This window comes from Anomaloglossus baeobatrachus, chromosome 1 (assembly GCF_048569485.1).
Source record: "Anomaloglossus baeobatrachus isolate aAnoBae1 chromosome 1, aAnoBae1.hap1, whole genome shotgun sequence".
Lineage (NCBI taxonomy): Eukaryota > Metazoa > Chordata > Amphibia > Anura > Aromobatidae > Anomaloglossus > Anomaloglossus baeobatrachus.
Window position 1 is genome coordinate 731,363,771 of NC_134353.1, and position 26,081 is coordinate 731,389,851.

Consider the following 26,081-nt stretch of genomic DNA (forward strand, 5'->3'; position numbering starts at 1 on the left):
CCTGCCGTGGATATTTTTACTAAATTAGTAACGGCTGATTTGGAACTTTTGCCAAATCATAAAAAAGGAGCCTCTAATTTGAATCAGCAGGAACGTAAGGTTCTTGAAAAATTACAAACTTTTGAGAATATTTTGTTCAAACCGGCGGACAAAGGTGGAAACTTGGTTGTTTGGCCATCAGAAATGTACGAAAAGCAGGCATTTAAGTTACTTAACGATCCGAGATGTTATAAGAAACTGTGGACCAATCCTATTCCATCCTTCAAAGAAGACTTAATTGAGATCTTGGAAAAAGCCTTTGAAGAAGGTATTGTTCCAAAAAAGTGTGTAGAATTTGTTATCAATTTGCATCCACGTACGCCCACACTCTACCTTATCCCAAAAATTCACAAGGACCCCCAGGACCCTCCGGGCAGACCAATTATATCTGGCAATGGGGGTCTTTGTGAACATATTGGAGGTTTGATTGACTTTTACTTAAAACCTCTCGTGTCATCTTTGCCATCATATTTGAGGGACACCACATCTGCCTTACAAAGACTTAACCAGATCAATCTGGATGATGATATGGTTATGGTCACGGCAGATGTGGAGTCCCTTTATACTTCCATCAGACATGAAGATGGTCTGAGAGCCACAGCCTTATTTTTAAATATGAGCAGTTTGGATAAACCTTTAGTCAAATTACTTCTTACGTTGCTGGAATTTATACTAACACACAATGTGTTTCTCTTTAAGAACAAATATTTTTTACAAGCCCAAGGAACAGCCATGGGGCATCATGTGCCCCATCTTATGCCAATCTTTTTTTGCGTGCTTGGGAGCGTGACATTTTTTTGAACGAGACAATATCTGACATTACGCAAGTTAAGGAATGGATGAGATTCATTGATGACATATGGTTTATCTGGGAAGGATCAATTGAACATCTTGACTCATTCATCACTGCGCTCAATGACAATGATCTGAATATTAAGCTTACGTATAAGTATGGGCGCAGTGTTGAATTTTTGGACATTAAGATTGATATCTCTGAGGATGGTCAATTGATCACTAATATGTACAGAAAACCTACGTCCACCAACTCCTTCCTTCATGCTTCCTCATCGCACCCAGAATCTACAAAACGTGGCATACCAGTTGGCCAATTCTTGCGAGCCAAGAGAATTTGTTCTGAAAATTATGCTTTTTTAAATCAGTCTAGAGACTTAGCGGAAAGATTTGAAGAAAGGGGCTATAGCCGTCGCAACATTAATAAAGGCTTTAAGCGAGCATTTAAAGCAGATAGAAATGATCTGCTTTTTGGTAAAAAAACAGCCCAGAAAACGGATAATCAATTGAGATTTATTACCACCTTCAATTATCAATGGAGCAAAATTAAATCAATCTTACAAAAACATTGGAAAGTGCTAATGATGGATCCTGTTTTGAAAAAGGTTCTACCATCTCGTCCTCTCATGGTGGCACGAAGATCAAGAAACTTACGTGATCTCTTGGTTAAAAGCCACTATGAGTCCTCAACGACTGGCAATAACCGAGGTGTTTTGATTCAAGGTTTTCTCCCGTGCGGTATGTGCAAGGCCTGCAAAAATATGAAAAAAGCTAAAACGTTTAGTAACTTTGATGGATCCAGAAACTTTGAAATTCGCGTGTTATTGAACTGCGCGTCCAAAGGTGTCATTTACCATGCCCAATGTACGTGTAATAAAGTTTATATAGGGTTGACGACACGCGAATTGAAGATCCGTGTAAGAGAACACATCAGAGATATCGAGAACGCCAAAGATGTTGAGGATATTTCGTCACTGAAGACGCTAGTTAGACATTTTAAGATCTATCATGCATGCAAATCAAATGAGATTACATTCAAAGGTATTGATCAGGTATCTCTGGGCTCTAGGGGCGGTGACCTGGGGAAGGTCCTGGCTCAGACTGAAAGTCGGTGGATTTTTAGACTAGGAACTCTTGCACCTCAAGGTCTAAATGAAAACCTAGGTTTTGGTTCTTTTTTGTAGGCAATTCTGGGCTGTGTTCCCAAGTAATATGCATAATAGGTTCAATTTTTATTTATGGTCTCTTTTAGGGGTGGGTTGTCTGGTTGATTTATGTTATTTTAATTTTATTGTATATTAATTGTTTTTTTATCTTTCTATTTTTAGCCCTGTATATCTGTATTTTTTCCCCTGGATCGGTCCCTTTTGATCAGATATGGGAGTCATCTACTTCGGAATTATCTCAAGAATTGTGGAGATGAATGAAATTGTTGATTTTTTCTCTTTCCTTTTATGTATAAATATACACATATTATATGTATGTAGGTTTGCACGTATAGTTGTATATATTATTCAATACACTTATATGTTTTAATGTTCACATACGTCACGAGTATAGTATATATTCACTCTGTTATATGGCTAATTCTGTATAACAGGTGTATAATAAATTTCATTGACACTTTATGTCTTTTTTGGCCACTATTTATTGTTGGTAGCATGTATAATAGTGCTATTTTATGCACATCATTATTACACTTATAATATATTTCATTTCAACATAATCACGTTTACACATTTTTATCATCCTCATATTAATATACACATTGTTCATAATGCACCATCGTATGTTTCACTTTACTGTATATTTATTATACACATATTAATAAATACCATCCATGAATTTATATATATTGGTTAATTTTATAATAATGATCTTTTTATTGTTATTATTTTATATGTGAATGTATTTATATATATATATATATATATATATATATATATATATATATATATATATGGTTTTGTATATAATGCACATTAATTTGATAGGGGTTAGGTGGTATTATTATTTGTATTTTATGTGAGGCTTCAGAAAGGGTAAAAATCAATTTATCAATAATTCTTTAATTTTTCAAATCGAGATTAAGTTTTTTTAACTCTATGTAGTAAATTATATAAAAAGTAGCGTTATATTTATTTATGAATATTTATGTATTGATCTTATTAAACAGTAGTTTCCCATATTAGATGTAATATATGTACTAGTATTGTAGTGAGATATGTACAGACACTCTTATTAAACAGTAGTTTCCCATATCAGATGTAATATATGTACTAGTATTGTAGCGAGATGTGTATAGACACTCTTCTCAGTGATCGGCACATTACGTGCAGCATATGTCTTTGCAAATGGTTGTGCGCAGACTCTGATAGCGGACCTCCGAACTTCCGGTCGCACGCACATGGAGCCGGAGCTTGCGGTTCAAGCTTGCGTTCCACGTGCGTGGCTTGTGTTGTTCCTGTGTGAGTGGCCGATGATCAGCGCCTGCAGCCGAGATACACCCTTTGCAAATGAGCATCACAGGGGTACGATCAGGTGAAGGAATTTACTTCATTGGCGTCACTATAAAGAGATAGCCTTTTCCCCAATTAGGCACGCCCCCGGAAGAAGCAAGGGCGAAACGGCGTTGGGGTGCAGGGACGATTTACCCGGACCTAGGTTTCCATCAGGTAGCTATTTTGGCGTTCAGACTTGGGATGACCTTCTGCTTACATCAGGGCATTGTTAATTTTCAGTTATTAGGCACTATTTCGTTCATTGAGTAACTTTACTGATGTAATATGTGTGTCAGTGCATGCATGGTTTACTAGCAGCACTGTTCAGTGGCACTTAGCCTTATATAGAGTATCTCTTGCCTTTATAACTTATAGCCATATTTGTCAGGATGTAACCATTGGTTTCTGGGCATGAAATGGTGTCCCTACAGGATAATTCTGTTTTTTAATGTGTGTTATTTTATTTGTGTAATAAAAATTATTGTTTTGAACATGAACCACTGATTGGTTTCCTGATTGGGAACAGTTACTTGTGTTGGTCTACTTTCTCAAACTCAGCCTAGATCATACTAGACCTTATTATCAGTATGATCTAGGCTGAGTTTGAGAAAGGTCATGTTATCCCTTTGACCATACCGCATCACACTATTTGGTATTTTATGCACTATGATTTAAAATAAAGAAAAGAATTGAAAGAAAAATCTACGAGTGCCGATCCCTATTATTTGTTTGAGTTGTGGAGACCATCCAAAGATACGTGCACTGCAGTATTGGGAGTGCCTGCCTGTTTTTTTCAAGTCAACAAGTCATCCATTTCATTTAATGATATATTTAACTTATAGTTTGTTTATATTTCTTTTTTCTTTTATTACGATTTTCTGTAACATAAAGTCTTTCTTTATTTCACATCAATCATTTGATGATGTTCTGGAGGAAGCTATTATGTCAAGTGTAATATTTCCGCATTTTTACCATTTTTCAGGTTATTGAGTATTTTGAGTAACTACAATATTTTATACATCTCAGCCATGTGTTTAGTATATATGGAGGTGATGAAATGTATGTGAATATGTTCACATTGTTTGGTACGTGATTTGTTTGCAGATCTGTTCAATGCTAAATAACGGCACATGGGCCGTCTCATGGTCCCCAAAACAGCTCCGTCTTGGTTACAAGGAAACAATCGGTATCCTCTATTGACTGGACAAGCAGTAAACAGGCACTTAATAAAGGTAACTGCCTGAAATAAAGGCGACAATGTGATTTCCAATTAAGTAAAATGAGATGTAGCTGTTTAGTAATTAACAAACACCGTCCGCTGTCAGTCTTTCCTCTTAGTGATCTGGATGAGGGCAGATTTTTTTCCCCTCTTCAGATAAGCTGTCTCCAATCCATCTTGATCTGTTGATAGTAATTGGAGAACCTTGTCAGGAACCGGACTAAATTTATTGACGTGGTTTGCAGGATTTGCAGAAGCAGCGCTCTGAAGGACAAAGCACTAAATCACCACATCTATTTTTCCGCACTTTTAACAATTTCAAATTTTAATTGGGAATCTAAGAACTGGCGCTTTTTTAATGTATTAAAACATCTCTATGCAGGTCTGTATTTTATGGTGACAATTTAGTTATATATATTACCATTCGCTATTGCAGAGGCGTTATTATTTATGCACTCATCAGAAAGCTGCATTTTTGCACACTCTGATAATTACTGGGTTGGGGGCTCCTTGTATCAGCAATATTGTCATTTTATAGAGATATATAATATTATTTTTAAATAAAATAGTAAACAGTGGTGAAAAATTAAGTTTATAAAAAATGAAAAATAAAAATAAGTGAAAAAATTCAAAGTACCACTTTAACCACAAAAGCTTAAACTCTACAAGAGACAAAAACTAAGGCTGGAGTCACACTTGCGAGTGACTCACGCGAGTCTCGCATCACATCACCCGACACGGCCGCACACTCTCCTGACAGGAGAGGGTCGGTTATATGTATTTCTATGCAGCTGAGACGCTCCTGTCCGGAGAATGTGCGGCCGTGCCGGGTGATGTGATGCGAGACTCACGCGAGTCACTCACAAGTGTGACTCCGGCATTACCCAGTGACTGGAGATGGCAAACAACTCAGGGCATTATGCAGAGACCTTTAATGATGTTACCCTGCTCTCTGATGCTGCGCTGGGAAAGGTGTTTTTTGTGAATCACGAATCAAATCTTAAATTGTTCGAATTCGCCTAAAACTGTGATTTCAGGAATTTGACTCAAACTTGATCTTATAACAATCGCTCATCTCTATTGCTCTCACTATTGATTGGATTTAGATTTCTCTTTTGCCCATTCACTTTGCATTTTGTTAATTAATAAAAATAAACTATTTAGGCTGTGTGTGTTTTTTGCGATTTTGATGTTTTTGTCTTGCAGATTTTAATCAATCCGCAAGAGAAAACCCTTCCCAGCAAAGTCTATGAGAATCCTGAAGTGCTGTGCAGATGTTGTCGATTGTTTACTTGCAGTTTTTAATTGTTTCTGGGGTTTTTCCCAACGTTTTTCCTATCACAACGCATAAAAATACATAAAAAAAGCATAGAAAAATGCAGAAAAAAGTATCAAAAAAGGCAAAACCACAACAAAAAATGCGTTTTTCAGCAGCATTTTTTTCATGCCAAGAGATGCAGTTTTGGGTGCAGAAAATCTGCAAACAAATCTGCAACATAGGAACACTACAGCATTTTAAAGTATTTTTAGTTTGAAGCATTTCAATACATCTGCCTAAAATTTTGGCACAGTACTGTATATATACAGTATATCCACATATATATATATATATAAAAATATATATATATATATATATATATATATATCTATAAAAACAAGACCGTAAAACTTGGCATTGTCTTCAAGATAAATAAGTTAAAGGTGCAACATGTACCCAGAAACACGAGCAGTTCTGGGTGCATATTGCTAATCTCTGCCTAACTGTCTCTGTATACACTAACATAGATAAAGGAATCTATAGAAACTGTATTTTTAAAGATCATTAATTATATGCTAATAAAGCCAGCGACTAGTCGCAAGGGAGTTGCTTCCCTTGGCTAGTCGGCCCACATGCGCGCACACTAACACGCTAATGAATAAGCAGCGACGCCACACATACCTCACTCTTGATGGTAGCTAGAGGCGGATGGATGTGCATGCACACTGCACATGATCCAGAGTTCCCAGCACTGGTCATGCGCACTCTACCTCATTGAAGTCGTGAAGTTTACACTCGGCATCAGTTTAGTGCGCATGATCGGAGGTGCCGTAGACTCCGGATCATGCCCAGTGTGCATCCATCCGCTTCCGGACGCCATCAAGAGTGAGGTATGTGCATTCATTAGCATGTTAGTACGCCCATAGGGGCGTGCTAACATGCTATGTATGCCGACTAGGCAGTAATGCCCCTGCAACTAGTCCCTGGCTTCATTAGCATATAATAAACGATCTTTAGAAATACTTTTTCTAAAGATCTCTTTATCTATGCTACTAGGATGCACGGACAGTTAGGCAGGGATTAGCAATATGCACCTAGAACTGCTTGTGGTTCTGGGTGCATATTGCACCTAACAGGTTCCCTTTAAATCCAAAATTAGCTTTAAACAAAGTTAATACAATAAGTGAAGCTGAATTTCTGTGTTGCTCTCGGCAGGATTCCATCTTGCCTGGTTGATGGAGATTACCCTAAATTCCATTTGGAATTTTATTATACAGGTCATATATATTGCCTTATACAAAGATAGCTGATGCTATTTGACATTATATGCACCATGTGGGCGTCTGCTTCGGTGTATGAAATGGACTGAATATAATTGGTGTGCTAGATATTGTAGAAATTCAGCTTTATGTTAAACCAATCTGGGTTAATGGCACCTTTCTTTACAAAGCTGTTTCCCTAGATAGACGGTAATCATGTCACCTTTGCAAACACTCTCCTTGCTTACATTACCATAATGTCCAGCGCATAAAAATTGTCTGAGTATATGCACAGTTGTCTGAAAATGTCAAAACAATTTCAGAATTTCTCTTTAAGCACGTATAGTAATTAATATTACAGTATAGAACAACCTTTATTAGGTGTGTTGTTCAGTGGATTGCACAATTTGATAAAGAAGACTGAATAGCACTAAATGTAGCATAATGGAGATGAATAAAAATTACATATAAGATAATTAAATGTAATTAGTAGCAATGTATAATTATACTCATATGAATAATTTTGAATGATGCAATATATGTCAATTAAAACTCTTTAAAGAATATAATATACCCAATCCAATGCACATACCATATCCAATGCAATGCATATACCAAATTCAATCCAATGTCCATACCATACCCAATCCAATGCATATACTATATCCAATCCAATGCCTATACCATTCCTAATCCAATGCATATACCATACCCAATCCAGTGGAAATATGTAAGCCAATCTGTGACGCCCCTGGACTATCAGGGTATTGCACAACCTATCCACCTGTGAAGTATTCCACCTCCCTCTTGGTTCTGTGTCCCTATCTTAATAGTGTTGCCTCCAACAGTAAATCAAATCTTAGATACAAACTGCACCACACCCATCAGGCATACCAGTGGACGGTTTGAGTGGAATAGAGTCGTCCACCTGGGGGGTCAGAGAGGGGTGGTGAGGAGTGTAATCAGTGAGTAGTGAGGGGTGAGGAACCTCTCAATCTGTGAGGAGCTCAAAGGAGGCTGGGAGTAGTGGCTCCCAAGAGAAGCTGTCTAGGATGCAGACGTTAGTCTGGACCTAGAGGAGTCGGACCCCCGGTCGCAGGAGATTGTGGCAAGGTGCCTGGACCTGTTGAGGAGAACGGCCAGCAGCCTAGCACTGTCTCCGGTCCGGGACCGAAGGCACGGCAGGGTACATGGATCCTAGGTCAGGGAGAAGCTTCAGGCAACCCGACAATTCACCTGAAGAGAACGGAGCCTTTATGATCTGTTCCCACCCACTCCAGAATCGGGACATTAGCACAAAGAGAGAGATAGGACTTTCCAACCCAAAACGGTCCAGGAAATCCCAAGCGTGAGCCCTGAGAGCAAGCTCCAACACTTAGCCACAGTGGGGAGCGGGGCCCAGAAAGTTTCAGACTACTGGGCTACCACGTTGAAGTTAAACTTAGTGCCAGGAGGCAGGTCACGGATCACCAGGCAACACTATAAGGGACGGGTTGTCAACGTCTGCTTATGGATTGAGTGAGTATGACAGTGACCCCTGCATCCGACGGCATCCCACACCGAGTCCCGGGGCATCCCTCCTACTCGTGGAGGGCTACGACACCTTGCTGCCCCACTTTATCACCCCGGGTACTCCCAACGGCAGCGGCGGTACTCCCAATTACCGTACACCACGGGTGGCATCACGAACTATATCTAAATTCCCCTGTACATACTCCCGTTTCATTTCCGTTGCCGCACGATCAGCGAACCCGGATCCAAGCAGCTCGGCTGCTTCCCCAGGGGTGGCACAAATTCAATAAACCAACTATGCCCAATCCAAGGCACATACTATACCAAATCCAATGCATATACTATATCAAATCCAATGGAAATATTTAACCCAAGACAATGTACCTACTATACCCAATCCAATGCACATACCATATCCAATCCAATGCATATACCATACCCAATCCAATGCATATACTATAGCCAATCCAATGCATATACTATAGCCAATCCAATGCACATACCATACCCAATGGATAAACTTTACCCAATCCAATACACATAGTATGCCCATTCCAAAAGATGCCAAGGCATCTATTGTCTCTTCATAATTCCCCATAAGTGTTTCAGTTGGGTTCAGGTCAGGAGACATATTTAGCCACTGAATCACTTTCACCCTGTTCTTCTTCAGAAATGCAACAGATATATATTCAGCATCATTATCATGAGGGAAATCTGCACGTCTAGTAAGGGCACAGAGAGATGGTAGCATTTTTTCTTTCAATATGAAGTAGTTAATATCTGATTCATGGTACCATTACTGAAATTTAGCTCCACAACACCAGAATCACTCTTGCAGCCTCATATAAGGACACTGTTACCATAATGTTTCATCGTAGGCACCATGCATTTAAAAAAAAAAAATAATTTTGATAAATGCATGGTGCCTACAGTGAAACATGGTGGAGGCAGTGTCCATATATTAGGCTGCATGAGTGCTGTTAGTATCAAGGAGATACATTTTATTGATAGTATTGTGAATTCACACATGTATTGCTCTATATTGAAACAGAAGATGCTACCATCACTCCATGCTCTTAGTAGACATGGTACTTTTCCAACACGACAGCAATCCAAAACACATATTTGTTGCATTTTTGAAGAACAGGGTGAAAGTGATTTAGTGGACAAGCATGGCTCCTGATCTGAACCCTATTGAACACCTATGAGGAAATCTGAAGAGATAAGTTGTCATCCACTCTCCATCCAGCATCCAGGCTTTAAAGAGATCATTCTTAAAGAATGGAAAAAGATAGATGTTTTCACCTTGTACATTCCATGACTAAAAGACTTGGTGTTGTGCTTACAAATCATGGAGATAGTAGAAAATACTAGATGTAGTACTTTTTGATGTGGGGTGTATTCATTTTTGCATCAGCTAATTTGAATAAAAGTGAAGATTTTGTAATTAAAATTATATTATTCACCTAATGTTCATGCTATGAGTTAAAAAATGTAATATATAAAGCTGAATGCATGTATGTATGTGTGTATGTATGTATTTGTGTGTAAAAAAAAAAAGTGACATTTATGATCACGAAATTTTGCACAGACACCTCACTTGACTCAGGGAACATCATTGATGATGTTTTGAGGAAAAAATGTAACCCTGTGCATTACAGTTATTTGCCAAAAAAACTGCTTACATTAAAGTCAATGGAGCTGGGAGCTACAGGTCATTATTAGGAATTCTCATGGGTTGCTATAGGCAACAAAGGACATTCTTAGTAAAAGAAACATATGTGTGAGGTAATATGATTTTGGTTAACACAAACACAGAGACACACAGAGACAGTGACACACAGAGACATAGAAACACAGAAACAAACACACAGAGACAGATAAACACAGAGACGGAGAGACACAGAGACACATAGAGACACAGACACACACACAGAGACAGACACACAGAGACAAACAGAGACAGAGACACACAGAAACACACAGAGACCGATAAACACAGAGACGGAGACACACAGAGACAGAGACACATAGAGACACAGACACACACACAGAGACTGACAGAGACAGACACACAGAGACAAACAGAGACAGAGACACACAGAGAAAGAGACAGACACAGAGACACACACAGAGACAGACACAGACACAGAGACACACATAGACAGAGACACACACACACACACAGACACAGACAGACAGAGACAGACACAGAGACACATAGAGATAGACACATGGAAAGAGACATACAGAGACAGAGACACACAGAGACAGAGACACACAGAGATACACACAGACATACAGAGACACATGGAAATAGACACAGAGACACAGAGACAGAGACACACACAGAGACACACAGAGATACACACAGACACACAGAGACACACAGACACACACAAAGAGAGAGGCAGACAGAGAGGGAGACACACAGACAGAGGGAGACAGACAGTCAGAGAGTGAGACAGTCAGAGAAGGAGACAGTCAGAGAGGGAGACAGACAGACAGAGAGGGAGATTGAGAGAGTGGGAGAGAGGGAGAGTGAGAGAGACAGAGAGACACTTAGGTACTATCCCGAGTATCGCCAGGTACTACAGCTAGAGTTTAGTAAAACTCAGTCTTGTCAAAATTTTGGATATTGTTGTTATGTTCAGTGAAATATGTTTTAAAATCTTACTTTTCAAAGGAGACGTACTCAATTATGCTGAACTAAGGATAATATACAGATGACACCCACTGCATTTGTGGCATGGCACAACTTACTTATTAATATTTATTTATTTAATGACCACCATAAAAAAGGAGATAAGTACAGTTGATCAAATCCGCCAATATCCGGGACTGGCGGATCCCTGCCGAATTGAAAAAAAAAATCCGGAACCGCTCCGGATTCCGGTTCCCGTATAAGTCTATGGGGACCAGAATCCGGAGATTAAAAATGTTTGTGGAGGGGATAAGTGGGTAGGAGCGTGCACGGTATACTCACCCGAGGCTGTGTCATGGCAGCAAACTCCTTCCGGGTCATGCTTTTCCCTTCTGGAGCCGACAACTCAATATTCATTGTTTTGCCCGCCCACCGGCGCTTATAATTGATTGCAGCTAGACCCGCCCCCACCCTGAGTGTCAGCGTGTCAGCTGACTGCAACCAATCACAGGCGGTAGGACGGCCAGTGGGCGGGGAAAGCAGTGCAAGTGTCTGCGGGTCAGTATGGTGAATGTACATGTCTTTCAGAAACACATGCACGTTCCTGTCAGAAGTGTGCGGCTGTGCCGGTAATGAGCTGTCAGACTCGTACAAGAATGACATGACATCAGCCGACACAGCCTGCGCTCTCTGAACATGAGCGTGCATGTACACAGAAATACATGCACGCTCTTGTCAAAAGAGTGTGCGGCTGTGCCGGTGATGAGCTGTCAGATTCGTACAAGTCTGACATGACATCAGCCAGCACAGCCTGCGCTCTCTGAGCATGAGCGTGCATGTACACCGAAACACATGCACGCTCCTGTCAGAAGAGTGTGCAGCTGTGTCAGTGATGAGCTTCCAGACTCGTACAAGTCTGACATGACATCAGTCGGCACAGCCTGTGCTCTCTGAACATGAGCGTGCATGTACACAGAAACACATACACATTCCTGTCAGAAGTGTGCAACTATGCCGGTGATGCGGCTTTTTTTTATTATTTAAATAAATAATTTTTTTAAAAAATGATGTGCGGTCCCCCTAATTTTCATCCCCAGCCTTGATACTGCTGGCTGGGGGCTGGTATTCTCAGCCTGCAGGCACCCGGTATTGCCGCATCTATTAAATGTGACAATCCCGATGCAATACCGGCTCTTCTCGATTGCCCTGGAGCAGTGGCAATCGGGGTAATAAGGGGTTAATAGCAGAGCACAGCTACTACTAAACCCTAAGTTAATGATGGCACAGGCATCTATGAGATACCTGCATCACAATAACCTGTAAATGAAAGTAAATAAACACAGACACAGAGAAAAATCCTTTATTTGGAATAGAGTGCAAAATACACCCTCCTTCACCTCTTTATTAACCCCCAACACTCTGCAGGTCCGTCGTAATCCATATGAGGTCCCACGCCGCTTCAGCTCTGCTACATATTCAGTGGCCATACTTTGTTTGGCGGTTCGCCTGTGACTCATGTTTCTCTTCTTCCTCTCCATGCAAAACCTCGAGAAAGGCTTACAGAGCCGAAACGTCGGGTTTGCTATACCTTATGTGCACTTATTGCAGTTTATCAAAATAAAATAAAAATTTTCAAAATCTTCTCTTGTCCATATGAGTACTGAGGTTACTATTGTACTATATCTGTTTACCTCAATAGCACCTACCCACTGAGTAGTAGAGCCTGATTTAACTTATCAAGGAGATCTGTGTCTGGTCCACAAAGCCCATAAAAATGGCTTTGCAGGATAGCTCCTACTGACAGATTCCCTATAAAATACTTAGCTATCACAGTCTTTCCCAGTTTCCAGGGCCATTGTAGAAAGATGATCATAGTTATAGAATAGACAAAATAGTGTTTGGCACTGGTCTCTGTTGTTAGCCATTATGCATTTATTCCAGGGAATAAGCTGCTTAAAACTCAAATACGTATCATGGTGATGCTCTATAACCTAATAAACCAGTTCATCTAAAGAGTAAAGGTGAAATGGCACTCCCCAAATAATGGAATTCCCTATTTTAGTATATTCAGTGAACAAACAAGGTAATAGCAGAGAGGACAAACAACAGACAACCTACAGCCATTTCATGTCCTCAGTAGTGATGAGCCACCCTCCTAGTGTTCGAGTTTGGTTCGGCTCGTCGAACAGCGGGTGTGTTCATCGAACGGTCGATGAACACCTTTGAACCACATTGAAAACAATGGCAAGCAAACACAAACACATACAAACACATTATACATATACACATACAGTTAAAAACATTGCCATTATACTTACAGGTCCCCGCGAAGCGTCCTGCAGACTGTCTCCCGCCACTTCTCCTTCCGATCATCGCTGCGCCCTCCCGGTAACCAGCACTAATGATAGGACCTTCCGTGACGTCATAGCATGTGACCAGTCACGTGTGTATTATGTCATTGGTTGCAGACTGGTCACATGGCTATGACGTCATGCTAGGTCCTGTCAGTGCATCTCTCCGGTTTGCGGTACTCGTTTGAGCATCCCCGTGTACCAGCGAGATGCTCTGGCACATGGTCAGCTCCCCGTCCCTGCATGTCGGCGCTCTTTACAGAGTCAGCCCACATGCACGGACTGGATGCCACAACAGGTGAATAGCTGTGCCGGGAATCAGGTGATCGGAGATCACCATTGCTATAGTAACCCGCCTGTCAGGTTACTATTGCAACGGTGGTAGCGGTGACGTCACCGCTTACCAACCCGCAGCCTCTGCTCACTCATTGAGTGATTACACTGCACGGGAGCAGCAGTGTCTTCCTCCCATGCAGTACTGTCTGTTGTAGCAGAGCTGCATGGGTTGGAGGAGAAAGAAGACAGAAGACCAGGATCGTGGAGGGGTGAGAGGGAGTAATAAACGTGGAGTCTCTAAGTGTGTCTGTGTATTTATTTCTATTAAAGTATTTTTTCTCTGTGTGATGTCCTTTTTTTAGCCCTTTATTAAAGATTCACAATGGCCAGGTCAAACTTGCCTGACATTAAGAATCTCTGGCTTAATAATAGCTAGTAAAACCAGGGCAGCAGGAAGAGTTGGATACAGTGCCAGAAAATGGCGCTTCTATGAAAGCACCATTTTCTGGGGCGGCTGCGGACTGCAATTCACAGTGGAGGGGCCCAGAAAACTCGGGCCAACCTGTGCTGCGGATTCCAATCCCCAGCTGCCTAGTTGTACCTGGCTGGATACAAAAATGGGGCAAAGCCCATGTCGTTTTTTTTTATTTCATGAAATTCATTAAATAATTAAAAAAAGGGCTTCCCTATATTTTGGGAATTTTTTGGCGAAGCCCACGTCATTTTTTTGGGGGGCGAAAAACTCCTGCATACAGTCCTGGATGGAGTATGCTGAGCCTTGTAGTTCTGCAGCTGCTGTCTGCTCTCCTGCATACACTAGTGAATGGAGCATGCTGAGCCTTGTAGTTCTGCTCCCCCTGTCTCTCCCTCCAGCATACAGTCCTGGATGGAGAATGCTAAGCCTTGAAGTTCTGCAGCTGCTGTCTGCTCTCCTCCATACAGACAGACAGCAGACAGCAGCTGCAGAAATACAAGGCTCAGCATAGTCCATCCAGGACTGTATGCACAAGTTTTTTGCCCCCCCGTCCAAAAAAAAAATGACGTGGGTTTCGCCATATTTTTGTATGCTAGCCAGGTACAGCAGGCAGCTACGGGCTGCCCCCAACCCCCAGCTGCCTATTTGTACCCGGCTGGGAACCAAAAATATAGGGAAACCTTTTTTTTTCAATTATTTCACGAATTTCATGAAATAATTAAAAAAAAAATTACGTGGGCTTCGACCAATTTTTGTGTTCAGCCAGGTACAACAAGGCAGCTGGGGATTGAAATCCTCAGCGCAGGGTGCCCAAGCTTTCTGGGCACTCCCGCTGCGAATTGCAGTCCGCAGCTTCCCCAGAAAATGTCGGTTTCATAGAAGCACCATCTTCTGGCGCTGTATCCAACTCTTCCAGCTGCCCTGATGACGGGTGGCTCGCTGGGTAATAATGGGGTTAGGGCTAGCTGTATATTATCAACTGACCCTAAGGCCGAAATTCATGGTGTCGCGCCAATATTAGACATGGCCCCCATGAATTTCTAGTACAGATAAAAAAAAACACAACACACAGAAAAATATTTTTATTAGAAATAAAACACAACACAATTAGTGACTCCATCTTAATTGAAATAAAGAACCCCCCTCCGCAGTAATCCTGGGTCAAGGGTCCCGCACTGTCCAATCCAGATCCAATATCATCTGATCAGTTTGCTGGAAGGCAAAGCGATCAGATGATGTGTCAGGTGCAAGGGCCTGAATCACATGACACAGCAGCTGATTGTATAAACAGCTTTTATACAATCAGCTGATGCATCAGTGAAAAAAAAAACTACACACTTCGGTGCAGACTCCTGAGAGAGAGAATAGAGAGAGAGAGCGAGAGAAGAGAGAGAAGAGAGGAGAGAAGAAAGAGAAGAGAGAGGAGAAAGGAGAGAGAAAGAGAGAAGAGAGAGAAGAGAGGAGAGAAGAAAGAGAAGAGAGGAGAGAAGAGAGAAGAGAGAAGAGAGAGAGAAGAGAGGGAAGAGAGAGAGAAGAGAGAAGAAAGAGAGAAGAGAGAGAGAGGAGAAAGAGAGAAGAGGGAGAAAAGAGAGAGAGAAGAGAGAGAGGAGAGAGAAGAGAGAGAAGAGAGAAAGATAAGAGAGCAGAGAGAGAGAAAAGAGAGAGAACTGAGAGAGAAGAGAGAGAGAGGAGAGAGAGAGGAGAGGGAGAGAGAGAGAAGAGAGAGAGGAGAGAGAGAAGAGAGAGAGGAGAGAGAAGAGAGAAAGAATAGAGAGAGAGAAGAGAGAGAAGAGAGGAGAGAAGAAAGAGAAGAGAGAGAGAAGAGAGGAGAGAGAGAAGAGAGAGAGAGAAGAGAGAAGAGATAGAGGAGAGAGAAGAGAGAAAGAATAGAGAGAGAGAAGAGAGGAGAGAAGAAAGAGAAGAGAGAGAGAAGAGAGGAGAGAGAAGAGAGAGAAGAGAGAAAGGAGAGAGAAGAGAGAGGAGAGAGAGAAGAGAGAGAGGAGAGAGAGAAGAGAGAGAAGAGAAGAGAGAAGAGAGAGAAGAGAGGAGAGAGAGGAGAGAGAGAGGAGAGAGAGGAGAAAGAGAGAAGAGGGAGAAAAGAGAGAGAAGGGAGAGAGAGGAGAGAGAGAAGAGAGAGGAGAGAGAGAGTGAAGAGAGAGAGAAGAAAGAGAAGAAAGAGAAGAGAGAAAGAATAGAGAGAGAAGAGAGAGGGAGAAGACAGAGAGGAGAGAGAGAGAGAGAGAGAGAGAAGAAAGAGAAAGAAGAGAGAGAGAAGATAGATGAGAGAGAAGAGAGAGAAAAGAGAGGAGAGAGAGAGAAGTGAGCGAGAAGAGAGAGGAGAGAGAGGGGAGAGAGAAGAGAGAGAGTGGACAGAGAAGAGAGAGAGCAGAGAGATAGAAGAGAGGAGAGAAGAGAGAGGAGAGAGAGAGAAGAGAAAGAGGAGAGATAGAGGAGAGAGAGATAGGAGAGAGAGAGGAGAGAGAGAGGAGAGAGAGAGAAGAGAGATAGAGAGAGAGGAGAGAGTGAGAAAGACAGAAGAGATAGAGAGAAGAGAGAGAGACAGACACGCAGACAGTACCGCCGCCATCATCATCCCCGCACACACCCCGGCACTACCCCGCACTTATCAACACCGTACACAACCCGACACTACCGCACACATCATTATCCTCGCACATACCCCGGCACTTCCGCACTCATCATCATCCCCGCACACACCCCGACACTACTGCACTTTTCAACACCGTACACACCCCGGCACTACCGCACTCATCATCATCCCCTCAAACACCCTGGCACTACCGCAGTCATCATCATCCCGCACACACCCAGACACTACCACACTCATCATCATCACCGCACACACCCCGGAACTACCGCACTCATCATCATCCCTGCACACCCCAGCAGTACCGCCCCCATTTTCATTCCCACAGACACCCCGACACTACATGATTTTCTATATATTTTAATTTACATTTGAAAAAATTGTAATCTGCATTTATATTCAGCCCCCCAGGTCAATTCTTAGTAGGACCACGTTTTGCTGAAATTACTGCTACAAGCCTTTTGGGGTATGTCTTTACCAGGTTTGTATGTTTAGAGACAGAGATGTATAGCAATAATTCATTTCAAACTATAGCGGGCTTTACATGCTACGATATCGTTAATGAATTATCGTCGAGGTCACGGTGTTTGTGACGCACATCCGGCTTCATTAACGATATTTCAGTGTGTGACACTTATAAGCGACCTTAAACGATCGCAAAAGTGGTCAAAATCGTTTGCCGCGGAGAGGTCGTCCTGAAACAAAAAATCGTTCTCTGCTTATTAGCGATGTTGTTCCTCGTTCCTGCGGCAGCACACATCGCTGTGTGTGACACCGTAGGAGCGACGAACATCTCCTTACCTGCCTCCACCGGCAATGAGGAAGGAAGAAAGTGGGCGGAATGTTACGTCCCGCTCATCTCCGCCCATCTGCTTTTATTGGACGCCTGCCGTGTGACGTCACTGTGACGCCAAACAAACCGCCCCCTCAGAAAGGAGGCGGTTCGCCGGTCAGAGCGATGTTGCAGAGCAGGTATGTGCGTGTGACGCTGCTGTAGCGATAATGTTCACTACGGCAGCGATCACCACATATCGGCCGTACGACAGGGGAGGGTGCTATCGCACACGACATCGCCAGGAAATGCTAGCGATGTCACAGTGTGTAAAGCCCTCTTATCCCTAGCTCAGTGAGATTGGCCGGAGGCATCTGAGAAGAGCAATTTTTTATCTTTTGAAACAGATTCTCAATGAGATTTAAGTGTTGACTGTGACAAGCTGCGTCCCCTACATGGCATGTGAAAAATGGTGTTTTGGTCAGATGAATACACACAAAGCCATACTGCTGCTTCTTAGTATTTATCTAATCCTAGTGGTGGATTCACAGCTATCCTGCTCACTACTTAGCTACATTCATCCATAAAGCATGGACCTTGTTGACACATGTGGATAGGACTGAAAGTAGGGTGGAGTTTTGGACAGTGATACAGCCAGTTTGCTAGTAAGGTCAAAAGTTCTAAAAAATTTTGAAAAACTCAAGAGTCTTCACAATAGCTTTGTATAATGTTTTCTTTATGACATTGTGGCTCTTTAATATGCATTGAAAAGTACACTGTAGGTTCATCAGTCTGAAGCGGATCTTTAATTCAGCAAGTGCTTCTCAAAGTACCATAGAGACAATTTTAAGGACAGACTTAATTATCTGTGTATAATAAGACACCCTCGGATAGCCTTAAGCACCCTACCTGCTTTTGAGTATGCAGTAGCTCCTGTGCCATAGAGCTGACCACGACAGCCTTGTTATTTGCTGTGCTAGAATGAAGGTAGAGTGACAGTCCAGAGACAAGCTGCACTCCTAGGTCGGTTATTGTCACTTTCTCATCGAGCACTGTCACTGTCTTTTCTGCCAGGATGGAATCGGAGAGAGGGGACATCACCTACAACACACAAAGAAACTGATTTAATAATAAGCAAGCAAATCCATTATTTATAGACTCTTCCCCACTGAGCTCAAATAAACAAAATAAAAATAATTTCCTATGGCACTGTCTTATTATACAGTCATAAAAGATTAGGAGGAAGATTTAACTGCTTTGGTGCTGAATGGTCATGAAAAATATATTAAAGCAAATGATATGTGCAAAGATCCTATGTGCCGATACATAGTGTATATTTAACAATGCACTAAACCATTAGCGCAGTAAGTTTTATCTATAATATACTGATGTTCTTCATAAGGTAACCTGTCACCTTCAGAAATAGGTCAATAAAGGGTTAATCTGCAGGGCAATAGCATTAAAATGATAGCAGCAGCTATAAGGAAATACTGAAGTGTTATCCTCCTGGCTGTAACCTGCTTCCAGTTGTCAGTGTGTCTGTGCAGAGCAGTCTGTCAGTTAGTGCCTGGAGTGATATTAGCCATGTTCTCTGAATAGTGAATAGTGACTGTTACTGCTCCCTGCACCTCCCCGATCACTGGAAGTGTGTAGCTGCAGGGAGAACAAAAGTTCATTTTTACCCTGTAGCTGGTGCTTCGGTTATTCAGCCTTATGTAACTGTATCACAATTTACCTGCAGATTAAGCCTATGTCTGTAGGCATATGACGTTTCAGCAGAATATAATTTACCTTTAAATATTCATAAACCAATAGAAAACTAAAAACAAAACCCACCACACATATATTAGTGTTTATTACGAACCTACAGTTTAGCAAGATTATTTTTCTGCATATACAGTATATGACAATTAAATGTATAATAGGCATATTTTAATTTGGCCTCCACACGTATGGTAATCCGATATTCGGGTTTGGTGTATGTACATTGTACATAAAAAGTCTACACACCCCTCTCGCCATTTTTACTTATGTAAAAAATCATGCCAAGAAGAAATATTTCAGAAATGTTCCAATCTTTAGACTACATTTCCATTATGAGTACGCTGTGCTCCGGTGTGCTGTGCTGCGGTGGGCTGTGCAGCGGGGGCCACCTTTCTGAAAATGTTGCCAGTGCGGGCTTCAAATAATGGCGCCCTGAGTCGGCACGTGTGCAGATGAAGCTCTTGGCTCAAGATCTCATCTGCGCATGTGTTGGCCCATTGATCTTCCTACAGCAGAATTAAGGAAAATGGCATCTGGAGGTGGTGTGTGCACACATGAGATCTCGGCTTGTCATAAAGCTGAGCGCTCCATTTGCACGTGCCGACTCCGGGCACCATTTCTTTGAAGCCCACACTGCAGACAGTTTCAGGATGCTCCTCCTGCATCACAGTGCCTACAGCAAGCATCTAGGACATCCACTGAACCGCCCCTGCCTCCTGTGACCCCGTTCCACCACCGCTGCCACTCCCTCCTCCGGTAAGACACCACCGGATTATAAGACAGACCCCATATTTTTTTTCTTTTTATTTTTTCTCTAAGTTTTGGGTGAGTCTCAAAAAGTCCGGTATTTGTTTTTCCAGATTTTATGCAGCATTTTTACACTTTAGATAAATTAGGTTACGGTACTTGCTTTTTTATTGCGTTTTTGAGTGCTCTTTTTTACAAGCATTTTTTGCGTTTTTTATGCTGTTTTTTTTGTCTCTTTTTTTTATAGGTCATTTTTTAATTACAAACGTATTTTCTTTTTGATACTTCGTAGTATTTGGTTTTGAGAAAACTTTATTGATACAGTTATGTGTGGATTGCATTCAGAGGAAAGCCCTAAAATCACATATGCATTATCTACCTGGGGATTTTCCGCATCAAATGCATTTTTTTGCAGACAATCTGCACATAAAACTCAGTGTACTCACAAGAGAAATTCCAATCAACAGCAAATAAAAGGCAATTTTACTGCACTTATTTTAGACCGAATATTGGAAATTTTACGTACTTGTATCGTGGTCATTCCAACTTCCTTCCCAATGAGAAGTCTTCCATCTTGGAGCTTTGCAACGTGAGGCTCTTCTAGTTTCATAAAATCTTTCACTAAATCTGTCACATCAACCTGCCAATCAGAACCTAGCAAGAAGTCAAGCTGTCCGAGAGGTGTTGAGTCTTCTGCCACAAACTGAGTGAGAACCCGGATCATTGCATGTTGATACTGAAGGGAACAGCCTCGTCCTTTACGTTCATCTTCTTCATCATCATCACTGTCTCTCGTTGGTCTGAAAGGTAAGATTTCATCTATAATGTTTTGCTGAGGTTATAAGTGGATTTTTTATGACCAGATTTCACCATTCTAACTATATTCATTATTAACTAAAGAAGCTCTCTTAGACTTGATGAGACTGGTGGACTTTGAAAATCCATGCTCATTTTAATATTAGATTAGAAAAGGAATAACATAGCTCTGACATGGATTTTCAAACTAAGTACATTGATTAGCAAAAAGATATGGAGCCTGAAAGTCAAAAGTTGAAAAGTTGTTACCCTTTAGCTCATCAGTGTACAACAGCCACATCAACTGCATTGTGAAATCTAAAAGGGGTTGTCTGGTGTACACTCGCACAGCGCGCTGTGAAGATACTCCAGTGTCTGAGGCGGGGACGGTGGTCACGTGGCCGAAGTATGCGATATGCATTTTCTCTGCCACATTCCAATAAGGTGGGCGTGGCCACACTCAATACACTTGCATTGGGAGAGGCTGCACCCATCTATCCAGTATGTGGCAGAGGGTATGCATATCACATTCTTGCAGCCAGATGATCACTATCCCCTGCTGTGACACTAGGTTATCTTCACAGCGCACCTGTCACAAGTGTCTTCCATCCTTAAAATGTTTGTGATGGTTCAGGGATCTGAGCTTCCCATGAACTCGTGAGCCTCTCTATATTAAATGTATTTTGCTGTCTGTTAGAAAAGCTTGGGCTAATGTCAGTTTTCACTGCTAGCAACTCCTGGTTTATTCACCTCATGTACAGCTTGTTTGTGACCACTCCTATATCCTTCAAATACACTGTGTGCAGAATTATTAGGCAAATGAGTATTTTGATCACATGATACTTTTTATACATGTTGTCCCACTCCAAGCTGTATAGGCTTGAGAGCCAACTACCAATTAAGTAAATCAGGTGATGTGCATCTCTGTAATGAGGAGGGGCGTCGTGTAATGACATCAACACCCTATATAAGGTGTGCTTAATTATTAGGCAACTTCCTTTCCTTTGGCAAAATGTGTCAGAAGAGAGATTTGACGGGCTCTGAAAAGTCCAAAATTGTGAGATGTCTTGCAGAGGGATGCAGCAGTCTTGAAACTGCCAAACTTTTGAAGCGTGATCACCGAACAATCAAGTGTTTCATGGCAAATAGCCAACAGGATTGCAAGAAGCGTATTGGGCAAAAAAGGCACAAAATAACTGCCCATGAATTGAGGAAAATCGAGCGTGAAGCTGCCAAGATGCCATTTGCCACCAGTTTGGCCATATTTCAGAGCTGCAACGTTACTGGAGTATCAAAAAGCACAAGGTGTACCATACTCAGGGACATGGCCAAGATAAGGAATGCTGAAAAACGACCACCTTTGAACAAGAAACATAAGATAAAACGTCAAAATTGGGCCAAGAAATATCTTAAGACTGATTTTTCAAAGGTTTTATGGACTGATAAAATGAGAGTGACTCTTGATGGGCCAGATGGATGGGGCAGAGGCTGGATCAGTAAAGGGCAGAGAGCTCCACTCCGACTCAGAAGCCAGCAAGGTGGAGGTGGGGTACTTGTATGGGCTTTGTATCATCAAAGATGAACTTGTGGGACCTTTTCGAGTTGAGGATGGGATGAAGCTCAACTCACAGACCTACTGCCAGTTTCTGGAAGACAACTTCTTCAAGCAGTGGTACAGGAAAAAGTTGGTATCGTTCAAGAAAAACATGATTTTCATGCAGGGCAATGCTCCATCACATGCATCCAAATAGTCAATAGCGTGGTTGGCCAGTAAAGGTCTAAAAGATGAAAAAATAATGACATGGCCCCCTTGTTCACCTGCTCTGAACCCCATAGAGAACCTGTGGTCCATCATAATATGTAAGATCTACAGGGAGGGAAAACAGGACATCTCTCGGAACAGTGTCTGGGAGGCTGTGGTGGCTGCTGCACGCAATGTTGATCGGAAACAGATCAAGCAACTGACAGAATCTATGGATGGTAGGATCTTGAGTGTCATCATAAAGAAAGGTGGCTATAATGGTCCCTAATTTTTTTGGTTTTGTTTTTGCATGTCAGAAATGTTTATTTCTAAATTTTGTGCAGTTATATTAGTTTACATGGTGAAAATAAACAAGTTTAATGGGAATATATTTGGTTTTTATTAAGTTGCCTAATAATTCTGCACAGTAATAGTTACCTGCACAAACAGATATCTTCCTAAGATAGCCAAATCTAAAAAAACCCCACTCCAGCTTCCAAAAATATTAAGCTTTGATATTTAAGAGTCTTTTGAGTTGATTGAGAACATAGTTGTTGATCAATAATAAAAAAAATCCTCTAAAAAACAACTTGCCTAATAATTCTGCACATGGTATAGTCACATGATCCATCAGTTGACACCAGAAATAGAGGATTAATTTTGTTCTGACCACCTAGTAGGCCACACATCTCTAGGAAGTATAGCATTAAGTTGTTGGAGCTAAGTTGTTTGCAGTTTTCAAGTTTGTGGTTTTGTTGTTGCCCTGTCTGTCTACTTCAATTGTGTTTATTATTGTAGCATTGTATTGGACTAGGGGACTAGTGATCTCACCAGCCATCTCACTAGTAGGTTGAGTTTAGGGATTGCAAGAGACTAGGAATCTTGCTCGGAGACGGGTTGAAAGAACCCTTATAGGAATATCAGGGAGCTTAGGGAACAGCCTCAATTGAGTGCAGGAGGTGTGTCTGCTCCCCTCTTCTTAGCACTAGGGCCTACCATTGTTTCTATGTGACTGGTGCACCCTGCTCGTGTCGACGATTGTTGGGGATTCCCTGGTGCCTGGTGGAACCGTGACAGCATGACAGTACCATGCGCATGGACAACCTCTTTAGGATTTCACAATGCAAACTACATAGAACCACTTCAAATTTTCAGTATACATTACTAAGTATTTCTGAACAGGGCTACCATCAGGGCATTACAATCATGACTGGTGTACTGGGATCGGTGAAGAGGGGGGGCCCGGCTGTGCCTGGGATATTTACTTAGCTTTATTAAGCCCCGGCCGGGCCCCCTTTCATCACCGAGCCCCAGTCACAGCCGCAGCAGGGGGGCCTGGCAGCGTCTCTTCAGCCACTTGATATGACTATGGTACATGCGAAGCCCTTCTAGGGCATCACATGTAAATTAGCTATGAGGCTGGAAGCAAGGCAAGTGGAGCTGAGCAGGGAGGCTGCATGTCATCCCGTAGCCCAGCATCATAAGGTCATCACTCTGCGCCTCATCACAGTGCTGCATGCAATATGGAGGTGGCGAGGACGTGGCATTCAGCGGGGACAGGTATGCGCTCTAAGAGCTGAAGATCGCCAGGAGTGGTGGGGGGGCTTGCAGTCTTACTGACAGCTTGTGTCGGGGATAGTATACAAAGGGGCAGTGTAACTGAAGGTAATTATATAGAGGGGCAGTGTATTTGGGGGAATATTATACAGAGGCAGAATGTGTGTGTCTGGGGATATTATACAGAGGAGCAGTGTGTGTGTGGGGGGATATGACTGTATATAGAGGACCAGTGTGTGTGTGTGGGTGATATTATACAGATGACCAGGGTGCGTGTGGGGGATATTATATAGAGGAGCAGTGTGTGGGAGGATATTATACAGAGGAGCAGTGTGTGCGTGGGAGGATATTATACAGAGGAGTAGTATGTGTGGGGGGATATTATACAGAGGAGCAGTGTGTGTAATGGGGATATTATACAGAGGAGCAGTGCGTGTAATGGGAATATTATACAGAGGGGCAGTGTGTGTGGGGAAATTATATAAAGGAGCATTGTGTGTGGGAGAGATATTATACAGAGGAGCTGTGTGTCGGGGGATATTATACAGAGGAGCTGTGTGCTTGGGGGGATATTATACAGAGGAGCAGTGTGTGGGAGGAATATCATACAGAGGAGCAGTGTGCGTGTGGGTATATTATATACAGGGCATTCTGCTTGTGGAGATATTATACATGGGGCATTGTGTGTAGGTATGTTATATAGAGAAGCAGTGTGTTTGGGGGGATATTATAAATGGGGCAGTGAGGGCAAGATATTATGGAGAGGGGTGGTGTAGAGGGTGTAATATTAATTTTCTGAGGGAAATACTTCATTTTCTGGAACAACTTCAAGGGTGCTAAAAATTTTGGCCATGACTGTGTGTGTATATCTATGCACGTTTTTCCAAGCATGGCAGTGAGAATGTGGAAAGTTTGAGTGGTGGAGGTGGAGCTGGTGTGGAGCCTGGGCGGAGTCTCAAGGGGGCCCAAAAATTTTGCCAGTGTGGGGCCCTGAAATTCCTAGTGGCGGCCCTGTTTCTGAATAATGACCGCAAACAAACTGAATTACTTTAGAATTTCCCAAAATGTTTGGATTCTGGTTTATTGGTGATTGAAGCAATCCAGCTGACATTTTTCTGGATTTTGCTGGATTCATGTGGGCAAAGATAGAATTTAAAACAATAAAATATCATAGTTACTTTGTCTCTCACCTATCATTACCGCCTCAGTAACCTGTCGATCCTTCACGTGCTCGCTAAGACACCAGGTTTATACTCTTCAACAATTTTACCTAAACCATTAAGACCTCGATACACGTCATGTCCTCATAATGTACGATTCCGATCACTAGTATGTGGGACAATGTGATGTGTAGGACGATGTCAAGGAACAATGATATCAAACTCCCCATTTTGAGAGCTAGTCGGCATTCATTTGGAGCGAAGAGTGAAGAGAAGACTAAAACTAGAACTGGTACCTCAGGGAGAAAGCGGAGTCAGGTTTGGGATGTGCCTGGTGAGGTGAGCATGATGTTTTATTATTTTAATCTCATTTCAGGAAAATTACTTTTTGGGCTTTTTTGGTCTAGAGACCTCAGAGCATAATAACCAGTTTTTGTAATAAAATAACTTGACATTAAATTATATTTTTCTGTTAAATCTGAGCGCATTTACCAAACTAGGTCTTTTTCAGATTCGCTCATCCTTATGACATTGCCACTATTTGTATCGCTCCACACATCATGTTTATGAACATCTATAAATAAGAATATTTCCATTCTCTGATTTGATAA

At 41.9% G+C, this 26,081-nt stretch overlaps 1 protein-coding gene across 1 annotated transcript in view; it reads right to left on the minus strand.

The window, feature by feature from the left end:
• The window catches only part of TMEM132C (transmembrane protein 132C), a 923,542-nt gene that overhangs the window by 21,540 nt on the left and 875,921 nt on the right, over window positions 1-26,081 (minus strand). The window contains exons 7-8 of the mRNA XM_075322405.1: window positions 20,744-21,017; window positions 18,616-18,807 (exon numbers count right to left, since the gene is read on the minus strand). Coding sequence (XP_075178520.1) covers window positions 18,616-18,807; window positions 20,744-21,017 — 466 coding nt within the window. The remainder of the gene's footprint in view (window positions 1-18,615; window positions 18,808-20,743; window positions 21,018-26,081) is intronic.